The following is a 15,821-nucleotide window of genomic DNA, read 5'->3' as shown; positions in this document are numbered from 1 at the left end:
ATTATCTACTTTTTTCGGATGGACAGGTAAATTTTGCACCCTATTACAGACTTATTGCATCAAACTTGGTTAATAACTGACAAGGAAATCTTTCAAAATCATCTACTTAAATCCCTTGCACCTTGAATAAACAACAACAGAACCTATCCTTATTATCAAAATTTTGACACTTTGCAGTGTCCTTAAAAAACCACCTGTTTTAACATTGGAAAACGAAATGAAAATGTATAGCATAGCCGTCAACCCTAGGTTTTTCATGTCAAACAAAGGAAAACATTGATTGTTACATATCAATGTAGACAATGAAAGTATAATTGTGTAATGCAAGCTTAATATGTTAAATCATTTTGATTGTTACTTCCTAGTGACGTGACAAAATAATCAAAGTCTTTTAATAATAATTTTCTACATGGGAAAATGACACATATTTTAAAAACTGATATTTGCCACTTGAAACGTGAGTACTTAACTGCTGCAACCATTGTCGCAATTTCCGCTTTTTGCTAAGTTTTCAAATATATACGACGGATACTTTCAAAAAAAGTATTATATCTAAAGTGTTGTATGTGGTTAATAGTAAATGCTAGTAGCGAAAATGAATACTCCGTTGTACAATATATATATTAATTACGGCACAATGATACAATGTACAGAATAAACTATCGGAATAATTGTTACAAGTAATTAAAAGGTATTCAAAAGATATGCCTCTATTTTAAGTTGCCGTTTAAATTTGCATTAATAGACGGAGCTAATATAAATATAATGTATGGTTAATTGTATAGACCATGCTAGGCATACAGCTCTATTCGCTGCTTCTGATCGCTAAGAAGGAAACCACCGTGGAGCTTTACCGTGTAAAACAGTAAAGACTACTGCACTACACCTATACCAGTAGTAAATATTCCAAGGAGAAATAAAAATGAAACAACAAACGCGTCCTCAACTCATTCGTAAGGCTAATTAGGTCCGGTGATACATGTATAAGTATAAAGTAAATTTCATTTTAGCTAATGCTTCCTCGGTAGTTTTTTTTTTATCCATATTAAGAATATTAACCAAACGGCTTCGTTTTGAAAAGCACGTACATGACGTAATTGTGCTAATTTTGACTTTTTTAATCACATGATAACTAAAATGCGAAACGTACGCTTTTAGCACATTTGAAAGTAAAAGAAATTATCAATAAATACATAAGATCATATCTAAAACTATTAAAATACAAAATTGACACGAAAACATTACTTTGAAACCACCAGTTTACAGTCACAACAGCATCAATGAGACAGCCCCTCACATTAAAAGGAACCACATGACTTCTAGGGGAGCAACAATGAACCAGTATCGATGTTTTATCAATTTTGAAATCATGTTGAATGCATATAAGTCGTGAATAAATTTAACAGATCACACATGAAGATCTACCATTAAAATGTCAACAAACCATTAACTTAATAATATCACGAAACAAAAACTGCTGAGGTCCTTGACATCCTAAATGTTCCTTAATATATGTTTGTGCTGAGCTAGCTCATTAGCGCTTCGGACGCAATAACTTATTAAACGTGTTGTTTTCCATTTTTTTAATATCAACACTGCTCCCGTTTCAATTTCTATCAGTCCACTAACGAAACATAAATAGAGAAACAGATTTAGTTTGATTGGCCCGTGACATATGTTTACCGTTTTCAAAAAGACCTCTACTGAAACACCTCCAAATACATACTTAACTCAACAGCTAAAATGACTTCCTCAAGTCATATACATTTTGTGAATTAGCTTTGTAAGTTCAGTTCTTACTGCTGATATTAAGCCTACATTTGTATTGTATGAAACATTTGATAAATGTTCAAATCTTTTGTTTTAGAGAACTAGGGATCATGAGGTGAAATTGAGTGAGTATCGCAGTTTTAAATAGCATTTACATTTTCATATAGTATTAAAGGCATTTTTGTAGGGCTTTCGAATTTTGTCGAGGTGGCGGGACGTCGTCAATATTTAAGTTTAATCTATGGTTTGGGTTTTTAGAGACATCCATAATTAAATTTGTCAAACCTTCATTGAAATGTTAAAAAAATAGTCAGAAGCTTTTTTAAGATCAAACGACAGTATCCAGAATCTAATTTTTAAAATATTGTTTTTGTCAGATTATTCTGCATTGTTTTATAAACGGACTAATGTTCTTCGTTTACATTGAGATACAGTCACGGGCTATATTTCATAGTTATCAAAGGTACAAGGATTATAATTTTGTACGCCAGACGCGCGTTTCGTCTACATAAGACTCATCAGTGACGCTCATATCAAAATATTTATAAAGCCAAACAAGTACAAATATAGATGTAACAAAACTTTGACAGGGGTCTTTTTATGATTTAAAGATAATGTTCGAATCAAAATTTTGCAATGTACTTTTTTCATTAATCACTATTTTACTGATAAGTGGACTCTGTTTTTCTGGGTTTTTTTAACATAAACATACAGTCTCAGCTTACATTTGTTTGACATCAATTAGTTCATTAAACATTCATTATCTATATGAAGATAATGCACGAATGTTTTGCTGTTTTTCCGTCGAAAACGAGTATTGAAAATGTTCGTATGAGTATTTGTTGTTTGTGTGTATTTGTTCGTGGTGGTTTTTTTTTTCTTTTTTTTTGGGGGGGGGAGGTGGGGGAGGGGAACTGATTGTTTGTCATTCTTTAAGGTGTAGACTAAAAAAAAAAAAGAAAAAAAAATGTTTCCTTACACATCCCCACCCCTAATGAAAGAAAATTACCACAATTAACTATTTATTAATTTTTATATCTGATCTGGTCTATACCATTTCTCAAGAAAGGGTTTCAATATAGATGAGTTATCAAGATAATAGCCAATTAAACAACAAAACGCTGAAGAGCTTAAATTTCCCAGTAACGGACATTAACTATAAAGTATATTCAGACACATTCCACTATTTGTTTTTCTTGAATCTATTTAAGTTTTCAGGATGAACGCAACATATTAAAAGCCGCTGCTGTAAATCTTCACTTAGAAAAATTCAAAATAGAACTCTCTATCTGTAAGAGAAAAACAGGTCTCAGTACACAATAAATACATGCATGGTTTTATGTTCATGTAGACAACAATTTTATTAAAATATGAAGGCTAAAATTGCATTGTCTGAAGTAATATTTATTAGGACATAACGTAAACTGAAGTATTGACAGAACAGTGTAACCAAAGCTTAGACAGATGATCTGTACATCATATATTTATCACATTTGTGTGACACCAACTCTAGTGTGGACAGGAACACATGTATTTCCTTGTTCGACTTTGATTAAAATAAAAATTAGCATGTTTTTTTTTTTTAATTTTATTATTGTTTTACCCTTCATTTTAAATGGAACAAACTCTTTCGTATCTCTTCATAACTAGATAAAATATTTTTCAATGAATTTGAAATAAAACATTTACAAAAAGAAATGCCCTCCCCCCTCTCACCCCAAAACAAGTCAGCCCTGTTTACTTGAGTCGAGAGGTGTATATATGACCGGCTTCCCACGAAACCTTTTATTTTGCGGGTTTCTGTCTAGTGATTTCGCGGTAGTATGTTCGTATCGTGTGCGGGAGGTCGTGGGTTCCAACAGCAGCCGGATCAAAACCAAAGACTATAAAATTGATATTTTCTGCCTTTCTGCTAAGCACTCAAATTTTAGAAAAAAGAGCAAAGTTTGTCGGATCGGGATCAGAAAAATGTTTTCGGGTAAGATGACATGTCTTCTTTTGGACTGTTACCTTGTGAACTAGCATGATAAAAATCTAGCTCAGGGTGTCGTTTTAGTAAAAAGTAGTGTTCATATTAATATCACATGAACATGTTATCGAACGAATATGCATATTGATGTACCCCTGGGCGTAAATCATCCATCCATGATCATCTATAGTCGAAGCTGTGAAATATATGCACGCAAATATGATAAAAGCTGCACATTCCATATTTCCTTTAATCCATTTCGGATGCAAGGGAAGGGTGCTCAGTGTAAGTAGTCGAACCACTGTATCACTACCCTGTCAACACTTAGGTTGTGAGTTTCGAACCCACTTGTGGCAGGTAAGTTCGACTCCAATCTTAATTGACCAGAATTGTCAGTTTCCCTACTGAAGGACAGTGGGGTCTCTCCGAACACTTCCGCTTCCTCCACTAACATTAACTCACCGCCATGAATTATCATGATAGTGTTGAAAGAGGCGTCAAATAACATCAATCAACAAATAAATCAATCAATCTTCCATACCGGTAGAATTATGACCTCTAAATATATATATATATTCATTCTCAGAAAGTGAAAGTAAGACATCAGTACAAAGATAACAATGATAACTATTTTCAATATATACAAATCAAGAGCGAAAAGTTTTAAACGTCCCTAGCCAGGAGGACACATCCACATGTTTATATTTTTTTAATAAGTGAACAAAGCTTCTTCAGAACTGGATTTCGAGAAATCGACATCAGGTCAGAAAATTTAGCTATACCATAAAATAGGAAGATAAATACTCTTTTACATTTTTGGTCGAAAATAGTACACATACATTCAAATATATAGTGAATTTGTCGATTGTTTAATTGATGGCAAAACTAGTTTTGTGACAATATCAGATGTAATTTTTACCATCTAACAAACGAGGTACAAACCTGCAAAGGTAAACTTTATCTCTTTTAAATCCCAACCATTTATCAAACGATAGCTACATATTTGAGCTGGATTATTCGTTACGCAGAAGCAGATCGGTATCAATTGATCATAACAACGATTTAAACACATCTTCGACATCATATAATGAAGTAAACCAAATATATGAGATAACAAGCACATAATATAATGACACAACCACATCATATAAAGATGTTAGCGCATAGTATAAGGGATACTGCACATCATATAATGATATGTGCACATCATATAATTATATTTGCATCTTCTAAAAGTATATTTGCACATCATATCAGGATCTTTGCACATAATATAAGTACATTTGCACATCATCTAAGAATGTTTGAACATTATATAAGAATGTTTGCAAATCATATAAGTACATTTTCACATCATAATGTGATGAAATTAGTTCACCTGTTTTATTTAACTATGGTACAACTTATCATAACCTTTATCATATTAAAACACTGGCGTGCGAACTCGTTTAATTTGAAAATTGAACAGTTGTCTGGTTGCGGTTGTGTTTGTTTAAATTGCTATTGGAATTTATAACATTTAGAATCAGGAACGGACAGCATGTGGTAAGCAAACCAGGAAATATTCTGTTAAGTAGTTATATTAATAAGGGCCGTCATTCAAACGTTTTCGCAATAAGGGTTAGGTATTCTACAATACACAGGCGGAGCAGGCCAGATAGTACACATGATAGCGGTGCACAGGATAGTAGTGCATAGGTATAATATTGCAAAGATTTTGGATAGTGCATAGGTTAACACTGATTGCTGCTGGACACATAAGGCCTGTTTAACACATTGCTTGTTGGTGACAGGCCAAATTAACAGTTTAAAGATAGATATCTGAGGGACGTTGCATCTTCAAATATCCAAGGGTAAACTCTGGTACGATACCAATAAGTCACTTCACCGAGTACGTGACAATATAAGTATATTTACACATCATATAAGTATATATGCGATCATAAACGTATATTTGCACATCATATAAGGATATTATTGCACATCATATAATGACAAGTGCACATCATATAAAGCTAAATGCATATCATATAATGAAAATGTTCATTACAACACAGTTTTGGTATTCCATAATAATTACCAAAATATCCCTTCTGAATACATGGAATAGGTCTGTGTAAAGTTTTGTGTAGTTTTTTAGGTTAAAGCCGCATTTTAGTGCTTTGTGTAGGATATTACTGTAAAAGACTGATGTGAAATAACTGAACGTATAAGATATCTGCATGTTTATTTATATTTACGAATGGCGTTCTTGTACAAAAAAATAGATTGTGTCGATAGAATTTAGTATATTATTCGTCAGTTATACAGAGATTAATTCGTTAAAATCAAATACGTTGATACATACACGAGCGAATTAAACAAGTTGAGATATATAAACACACTGACATTATGATAAAAGAATGTCACCATCAAACAACGGATTATTAACAATAGGAAATTGAAAATCATCTCTTTTATCATTTATTGTGGTATTAAGGGGGTACAGAACACCTAAGAAAAGATAACTCTTACTCATAGTCTGATGTAATATGCAAGCTTTAAAAAAACCATAATCAGAATGTTAACATTATTGCTAACAACAGAGACATAATAGGGAAATTTCAAAGTGAAATAAATTTACCAAAAGGGGACCAGGACGTTAGAAAAGGAGGGAAACAGAAAGAACCATAACTGTTTTCGTTTTTTACTTGGCAATGCCTAGGTATCAAAAGTCTAAGGATGCTACCATTTTATTTTATTGGGGGAGGGCTAGGATTAAAACTTTTGTCCTGGAATTGTTTTTAGTTGTTATTATTGATCATCATTGTCCTACATTTTTATTTTTCATTCTTTACGGACCTGCAATTTTCATTAATTTATCCTGAAATTGTTTACATAAATTGTCATCCTGCTTGTTATGTCAAATTACTGATCCTACCTTTGTTTTCTCAAAAGCCTGTCTTGCCTTTGTTTAAATTTCATTTAAGCTTCCTTCATCAATATAACTTTAACCAAATAAATGAATAAATCATGGACAATTATATAATCAATCTGTTCCTAGATCTTTTACCAAATTAATTAAAATCAAAACTGAGTGACTCCACAATACTTTTTTTCAAAACCATACATGTACATTGTAGTTTTTAATGAAATACACTATGATGGGCTTAGTTATACATGTTAAACATAGAGTAATGTAAAATGTGGGACAAACAATTTATAATTTTAAAATTGCTGGCATAATTTTTTTTAAAGTGCAATTGAATATTTTATTACACAATTTATAGTCATGTAAAAAGTTAGAAGATACCGAGGGGGTATTCAACCACCAGTGCATCATTTACATGTCACGGAACAAAGACAAAAAGAAGAAAAAAACATCCGATTCTTTCCACAAAACACTACGCATATTTATGCATTCTTACATTCATCTGAATAAAAATAAATACTACATCTTTCTAGTAGCTTTTTTCAACCTTTATCCTGACAGGTGTAGAAAATAAACGGGTGTCTTCTATTCCGTCCGCAATTTTAGGGAAAGTAAAGTCTATATATAGAATCATGGTTGAAACTGAAATTACACATGTATGATATAAATATAACATGTTATTTTTGCTTCATCAAATTTAAATTTCGAAGGGATAGCAAATGTTGTTATAATTTCTTTACTTGTGCTTTTGTCATTTTTGTGTATCTTTCCGATTTTTTTTTAATGCAATTTTGAAATAAATATAAAAAAGAAAGTGTGGTGTTATTGCAAGTGAAAGTGATTTTTTTTTTTCTCAAGTCTCAATTCAAGATTATTTCTGAATAGAGAAATCATTTACTATAATAATAAGGAGCCCAAAAAATAATGTAAAACTTGTAACTGCAGTGCTTTTATTTAAAAACCAGTTGTATTTAATTTTCACAACCTCTGCAGAAATAAGAAAAAAAGTTCTATGTTAAACGAACTTGATTTCATAGTATAAGGATTTTGCACAGTCAGCTCTAATTCATCTCTCATGAGCCGTGTGGTTCTTTGCAACAATGGTTTTGTCGTTAAGTTTTGAAATGTATATTTTTTAATCTGTAAGAATGGAAGGTATTGTTTTACCCCTGTCCGTCTGTCCTTCTGTCCGTCCCATTATAGGTTTATAGTTGTATGGTCGATTAAGACTTGTATTATCTGAACTTTTTAAATGAACGCCTCATGATGATACATCCACATGCCAAAGGCCTACGTCAAAAGGCGAATAAGTTATGACCTATATGGTCGTGTTTTTCACGAAAAAACAACAACATTAAGTTGAACTTGAGGACACATTTGAAGATCACACAAAGATCATCATGATGCAAAACAATTAACCCCATGATGATACAACACTGTGCGGGACTAATTTGCAATTCCAGAATTGGCAAATCTGTCTTTGTCGGTTTACAAGATATCAAAAATATTTTTTGACAAAGTGATAGATAATCAAAAAAATTAAATTTCCCCATATGTCCCAATATGTCACCGTTGTCATTGTTGTCACCACAGCTGCTTAAAAGTACATTTCCCATGGGAAATTTAAAAATTCCCATGGGAATATTCGATGGTCCCATGGGATAAGTTAAAGTTCCCATCGGAAAAAGTACTCTTCCCGTGGGAATTTTAAAAATTCCCATCGGAACTTTACAGTTCCCATGGGAAAAGAAGAATACAGAGAGTTCCTATGGGAATTTAACTTTTCCGATGGGAACAGTTTATCTTCCCATGGGAACAATTTTTCTTCTCAATGAAACAAATATTTTATGTATGGAACATGTTTTCCGTTTGATTGTTTTTCTCCTAGAAAAATAAAAATTTGTTGAAAATACAGGATTAATAGTAATTTATTGCAGTATGCAGGTTTTCTACAAAATTTCAAGAAGGTTTCGTATCTAAAGTTGATCTCAACATACAACTTCCACAAAAACCCTGATTATCCAGTTAAATATGAAGCCATGACAATAATAAGTTGTGCGAGTGTGTTGTGAATACAAAATATTCTTTTTTTCTATTATTAAACTTATTGGAAAATAGATAATAAATGTTTGACAACTTTTTTCCGGTGCTTAGAAATACCACAATTTTTTTTTTCATTTTTTTTTTTACAAAATACAAGACCCATAAAACAAAACACTATACCATGATAACATGCTGAGATAATATTCATCTACAATCTGTATACACGTGTCTGATTAACGGGTTCTGGTTAAATGAACATGAATTTCGATCGATAACACACAGCTGACGATCAATAGAGTGTGGTACGTGTCGTTAAAACATCTACATGGTAATTACTAAAGATGTGATTATATAATTTGGAACTATTTTTTTAATTTAAAATAACATAGCCAGCTTTTATATTCCATGTCCTTTGTGACACCTGTATCATCACATCATGTTCATAGTGCGTTTTATCGAGGTTGTCCTTGGTGGTATTTCTACGGACGTCTTTATTTCAATATTCCTTTCGTATTATATTGTGTATAGACAGTTTATGTAGATGAATAACAAGAACAGAAAAAAGTAAATTGAAGTCAGACTATTAGTCTCCGTTTTATTGTTTTAATAAAAAAATTAACATTGACATGGATTAGTGATTTCTGTGATTATGCATGAACAAGTATTAAACGTACAAAATAGAAATACATGTAATACAAACAATAAACAAAAACGAAAATGTAATATAATATTTTTGTAATATGAATTTGCGTGAAAAGCAGGCATTCAGAATTTTAATTGTATGTGAAGTTCTGAATCTTTGTGTAATTCTGATATAAGATTGCACAGATTTAAAAATTGCTTAACTTTGCTGAAATGTATAAGGTCACCGTGAACAGCCAATACAAGCTCAATTGGTATAACCAGAGACATATATACACATATGTATATATGTCTCTGGTATAACATATCTATTTAAAAAAAAAAGCAATATTTATCTTGCTACATTGTGAAAAGGGCACTCGAAGAAATTGTAAATACAATCCTCAACAGCATGGCTACAGCTGCATACGGGATTTAGATTAATATTAACACAGATCTGCATACTTCTGAACCATGAATGATATTAAGTTTTCAAACACTACAACTAAAGAAGAAGGATGGCTGTTTTTATATTTCAGGAAGTCCATATGTCGGAGTTTAAAATTCCACTCAATAAAAATAGATTGGGGAATAAGATGTTTTGGCTATATCTAGTCTATGACGCGGGGTATTACATAGTTGTTACTAATTCGTAAACCATAATTTAATTTGACCAATAATTGGAAGCATTAAATCGCAGAGATAATCAAGGGCAGTCTCTTTATGTAAAGAATATAACACAATGAAATTTCTTGACTTTCTTCTGTATACTAGCAATTTCCGGCTTATTTCGAAAAATGTAGCTTAACGACTGACATATGTATGTATATTCCATAATTAGTATAATTTCTTTATTATGTTACTGTATATTTCAAGTTTTCAAGTAAATATTGGCGAATTAATTGAGAGCAATTTCTTTTATGGATTCTCTCATATATAGTAAGAAAGAAATCTTAATTAACTAGCGGTGTGTTCCGTGTAAAATTGTTTCCAATATTCTAATTTGTTCACATTTTTTTTTCTATCTTGGACTAATATACATTTATAATTTTTTTTATGTCCGAGTATTTATATAATACCTTTTTTTCAATTCCTTAACTTGACCATCCGCATGGTTAAAGATATTCTTGCCAGAGGCACTGTGAGGTGACACTTCCAGGTATTCGAGCGATTTCCTGTCGGGCTTACACACTTTTATTACACGTAGTGCAGGTTTACGCACCGCACCGCCTGCTGGGCAGTGTACGCGCGGGCGGTAATTTGGAACTTTATTTTAAAAATTATCTTTTATAATATACATCATGTGTACGTTGATATACTATATATCGTGTAGTCAATTTTATATACAACAAGTTGTGTATGAAATACATTTCTCGTGCAATGCAGAATGATATTTAATTCCAACAAAAGATTTGAGGAATGAACAATTTATTGAGATACTTTCCATCGGTAAAATTTGAAAAGTGAAAGTGTGTACTGCTAATATTAATGAATATTTCAAAACATTTAAATATTGATTCACAAAAATGAACGCACTTGTCGATCGTTGGTTTAGAAAGATAGAAAGATTCGGAACTAAAGATAGTCACATTTAAAAATATATTTTGAATAAAAGACAAAAACCGCCAGAACAGATCTGATTTAAATCCAGGGTCCGTAAATGCACAATGGTACTTAAGTTTAGATTTGATCGGAACGGACGGATTTTTCTACATGTTCTACAATAAATTTGTACGCCGATTGAATATTGTTTAATGCATACATGTATATGTCCAGATCTAGATTGAACTTGCTTTGCTTCGTCGAAAGTATGAATATAGAAAAATCATAGATTTATATTTTAACTAGACCGTTCTGGAACAGATAAAAAAATCATCACAATTGTTTTACTGTGAGTTATTTTGAGCATGTATAACATCCACATGCAAAATATCAAAGGCCTAGTTTAAAAGGCGAAAAAAATTATGGCCATTATGTATTTTTTTAATAGATTGTGCTCTCTTTTAATGAACCAAAATTGAGGGCGGGGCATATTTTAAACTTTAATACCAAAAAATCAAACGGTTAAATTTATAAAAACTTTTGCAAGAACACCCGACTAGTATAGCACTCCAAATGCTTAGTTTTTTTAAACGACACATGTTTTAAAAAAAAAAGAAAATTCTTCATCAAATATTAGAAGCACAGCCCTTTTAAAGTTCGGGCAACAAATTAAATTTAAAAAAAAACTTACAAGAAAAGGGAATCAGTGAACTAATATTCGCCTTAGTTATCATTATTAACTATGCTTTTGTCAACTTAGGATTAAATTTTTAAAATGTTAACATGTTAAACCCTATACCCATATTTCTGAAACTTCCAAATTTGGCTGGTACTATCATGTAAAAGATGCCATATTTGACTTACCAAATCTTCTAAACCTATGGTTCAAATCTTTTAAAAATGTTTACAAGATGTTTAGGTTGGTCTAGTTTATTAACGAAAGTAAATTCCGAAAAGTTAAAAAAAATTCTACTATAATAATGAATGTGAAGCACAATTTAGAGCTTTAAAACACCATACTAGGAAATTGTGTAAAAAACCATGCAACAAGCAACTAAGATTAGAAGTTATGTCCAAAAAAAAGGTAATAATAAATTGATACGGAAAAACTATAGACAAGTTAGAAATAAAATGCAGACACAAATTTTGGAATCAAATAATTCTTCAGATGAGTGTTGGGAAACAGTTCAACTTTAAAGGAAAAAAAATTGAATGATCCTAGTTCAAACATTCAAGCTAAAGTATGGTTTCAAAAATCTAATGAATACTACCCATGACAAAAGTTCTGATTTCAAATCATGTACTGATGATAATTTGTTGAATAATTGTAACCAAAATTTAAATGTTAGGATAACTGCAGAGGACGTGCTTCTTGCTATGAAAGCCTTGAAAAATAAGAAATTATGTGTTGAAAATATCTTGTACTATGAACGTCAACATGTATGTTAAATTATTCAAATTAATTCTTTTTACTGGTATATATCCTTCTAAATGGAGAGAAAATTACATTAAACCAGTATTCAAAGGAGGGTGTTTTAGTCACCCCTCAATCTACAGAGGCATAGCACTTTCTAGCTGCTTAGGAAAATTTTTCTCAAGAGTTTTATATAACCGTTGAGAAAAGTATTCAGAAACTAATAATATTATTTGTCGTGAACAGATTGGATTCAAAAAAAGGATGCAGAACTAGTGATCACATTCTTACTTTAAAAACTATTATTGATAAAGCTTTTAAATCAAACAAAAGAATAAATGCATGTTTTATTGATTTAAAAAAAAAGCTTTTGCACAAACTTGCTGAATATAACATAAATGGACCATTCTTTAATATTCTAAAAGATATGTACAAAGAAGTTTTATTTGCAGTTAAAGTCATTGAAGGCATTACTTATATGTTCCCTCCCACAGTTTGAGTAAAACAAGGTTGCATTCTAAGCCCTACCTTATTTTTTTTATATATAAATGATTTGACCTCAATACAATGTTTGATAACACATGTGATCCTGTAACATTACATGACATAAAATTGTCTAGTCTTTTATATGCTGATGACTAAGTATTAATATCAGAATCTTCAGAAGGTTTTCAAAATTGTCTAAACAAGTTAAATACTTATTGTGAAAAATAGAACTTGACTGTCAATCTTGACAAGACAAAACAATGATATTAAATAAAAGTGGTAAAAAAACTTACTAAAGACAAGTTTGTATTGAATAATAAAGTAATTGAATGTTGCACAGAATATAAATATTTAGGTATACTATTCAAGCCATCAGGAATTTTCACTAAATTTAAATGCTGTAAATCTCCTCTGTAAAAAAGCTTCTAAGGCATTGTTTTGTATAAATAAAATACTCTTCTCAGATAAGATGGATGTTTTTTTCCCATATGACACTGCTTAATTCCTGTGTTAGCCCAATATTACTGTATTGTAGTGAGATACGGTCGCAAAATATTGTGAAGAAAAACAAAACTCTTGAATCTCAATACTTTTATGGAATCAGTAAAACTCCAGATCAAATTTTCGAAAGGTCTTCTAAATGTTAATTCAAAGGCAGAAAATACATCTGTATTAGCTGAATTGGGAATGTACCCTATTGGTATACAAGCCCTTAAGTCTTCTGTAGGATTTTGGTTACATATTATAAAGTCAAATGAAAATGATTCTTATTATAATGTTTATAAAGCTAACAAGCAGTTAAATTATGGATTTGCTTCAAAAGTTAAAATGCTACTTTAAAATTTCAAAATTGAATTTCACTCATGTTTGGGAAAATCAATGTACCTTTTCTAAAAAAAATGATTACTTTTAGCCGTCGAAAAAAGCTCAATGAAAACTGCATTATGTTTTGAAAACTTGTCTCTCTGATGATGATAATTCAATAAATGGAAATAAACTAAGAACCTACAGAAAATTTAAATTAAAGTATGAACTAGAAAAGTACCTTTTATTTAATTTAGATAAAAAAGTTACAAAAAATTATCATAACATGTTCAGAAATTAATAAAACTAGGATCAAAATGTTTAATGAAATTGCTAGTATTGTCCCCAGTTTTAATTCAATGAGTGAAGAAAACAAATTCGATTTTATATTTTCCTGCGAAGAATGTGATATTTTACTTATTATTGTTAACTATAAGTGAAATGTATGCTGAAGTCGTTATTATTTAGAACAAATTTATAATCCAAATATCTAATTAGTTATCAAAGGTACCAGGATTATAATTTAATACGTCAAACGCGCGTTTCGTCTACATAAGACTTATCAGTGACGTTCAGATAAAAATACTTATAAAGCCAAACAAATACAAAATGAAGAGCAGTGAGGACCAAAAACTCCAAATAGTTGTGCCAAATACTGCTAAGGTAATCTATTCCTGGGATAAGAAAATCCTTAGTTTTTCCAAAACTTCAAAGTTGTGTAACAGGAAAATTAAAATGACCATATAATTGATATTCATGTAAACACCGAAGTGATGACTACTGTGTTGGTGATACCCACGGGGGCGAAACGTCAACCAGCAGTGGCATCGACCTAGTGGTGTAAATAGACTTCAAAGGTACCAGGATTATAATCTAATACGCCAGACACGCGTTTCGTCTAAATAACACTCATCAGTGACGCTCAGATTAAAATAGTTATAAAGCCAAACAAGTACATAGTTGAAAAGTAGTGAGGACCAAAAACAGCTAAGGTAATCCATCCTTGGAATAAGAAAATCCTCATTTTGTCGAAAAATTCAAAGTTTTGTAAATCTATTAAAATTACCAAATAATTGATATTCATGTCAACACCGTAGTGTTGACTACTAGACTGGTGAAACCTCCACCAGCAGTGGCATCGACCCAGTGGTGTAAAAAGTGTTAATAATTTTTAACCGGATTTTTGTGACAAAAATGTCGGTTATTGATTTGGGGATGTACGGCGGGCGGCCGGGCGGTCGGGCGGCCGCGCAGTCGGGCGGCCGGGCAGTCGGGCAGTCGGGCGGTCGGGCGGGCGGCAATCAAATGTTGTCCGTGCATTAACTCATGAACTGTTCAGCCAAAGCTTTTAAAATTTTAATATGTTGTTACTGACAACTACATGAAGGTCAAGTTTAATAATGGCGATTTTGACTTTTACCGTTCAGGAGTTATGGTTCTTGAAAGATTGAAAAATGGAGTTTTCAGTCGTGTCCGTGCATTTACGCATGAACTGTTCTACCAAAGCTTCCCAAATTTTAATATGTTGTTACTGATGACAAAATGGAGGTCAAGTTCAATATTGACGATTTTGACCTTTACCGTTCAGGAGTTATGGTTCTTGAAAGATTGAAAAATGGTGTTTCCAGTCGTGTCCGTGCATTTTCTCATGAACCATTCAACCAAAGCTTTTGAAATTTTTATATGTTGTTACTGATGACAAAATAGAGGTCAAGTTCAATAATGACGATTTTGACTTCTACCGTTCAGGCGTTATGGTTCTTGAAAGATTGTTAAATGGCGTTTCCATTCACGTTGTTGCATTTACTCATGAACCATTCAATCTAAGCTTTTCAAATTTTAATATATTGATACTGATGACAAAATGGAGGTCAAATTTGATATTGACGATTTTCACTTTCACCATTCATCAGTAATGGTTCTTGTGATATTGCCAGGACACAAATAAATATTAATAAATCCGGTTTGCTGTCGTTGTGACAGCCTCTTGTTTAAATCAGATGTTGTTTAATCGATTGGTCATATGATTAAAGTCATACATCATAACAATACAGAAACAGGTCCACAAAAAGTGGTGCACAGTAATTCCCAATGGAAGTTCCGATAATTTGACTATATACGGAATCTCTATAACGGACAAACATGTTATCTTGTGGAAATTTAAGGGCAGTTAAAGTATTAAAGCAGTTCCGATAGACAGAGTTCTTTTGCTTAATGTTACTGAAAATGACTTAAAAGAGTTTGAACATGTATATATTTTC

General features: G+C 31.7%; 2 protein-coding genes across 2 annotated transcripts in view; both read left to right on the top strand.

The window, feature by feature from the left end:
* Positions 1 to 15,821, top strand: part of LOC139483508 (uncharacterized) — a 124,498-nt gene that overhangs the window by 100,524 nt on the left and 8,153 nt on the right. The window lies entirely within an intron of this gene.
* The window catches only part of LOC139483504 (uncharacterized), a 34,962-nt gene that overhangs the window by 11,164 nt on the left and 7,977 nt on the right, over positions 1 to 15,821 (top strand). The window contains exon 6 of the mRNA XM_071267526.1: positions 1,868 to 1,895. Within this exon, the coding sequence (XP_071123627.1) occupies positions 1,868 to 1,895 (28 nt within the window). The remainder of the gene's footprint in view (positions 1 to 1,867; positions 1,896 to 15,821) is intronic.

This window comes from Mytilus edulis, chromosome 7, assembly GCF_963676685.1.
Source record: "Mytilus edulis chromosome 7, xbMytEdul2.2, whole genome shotgun sequence".
Classification (NCBI taxonomy): domain Eukaryota; kingdom Metazoa; phylum Mollusca; class Bivalvia; order Mytilida; family Mytilidae; genus Mytilus; species Mytilus edulis.
The sequence above is the reverse complement of the archived record's forward strand: the minus strand, read 5'-3'. Positions and strand labels throughout refer to the sequence as shown.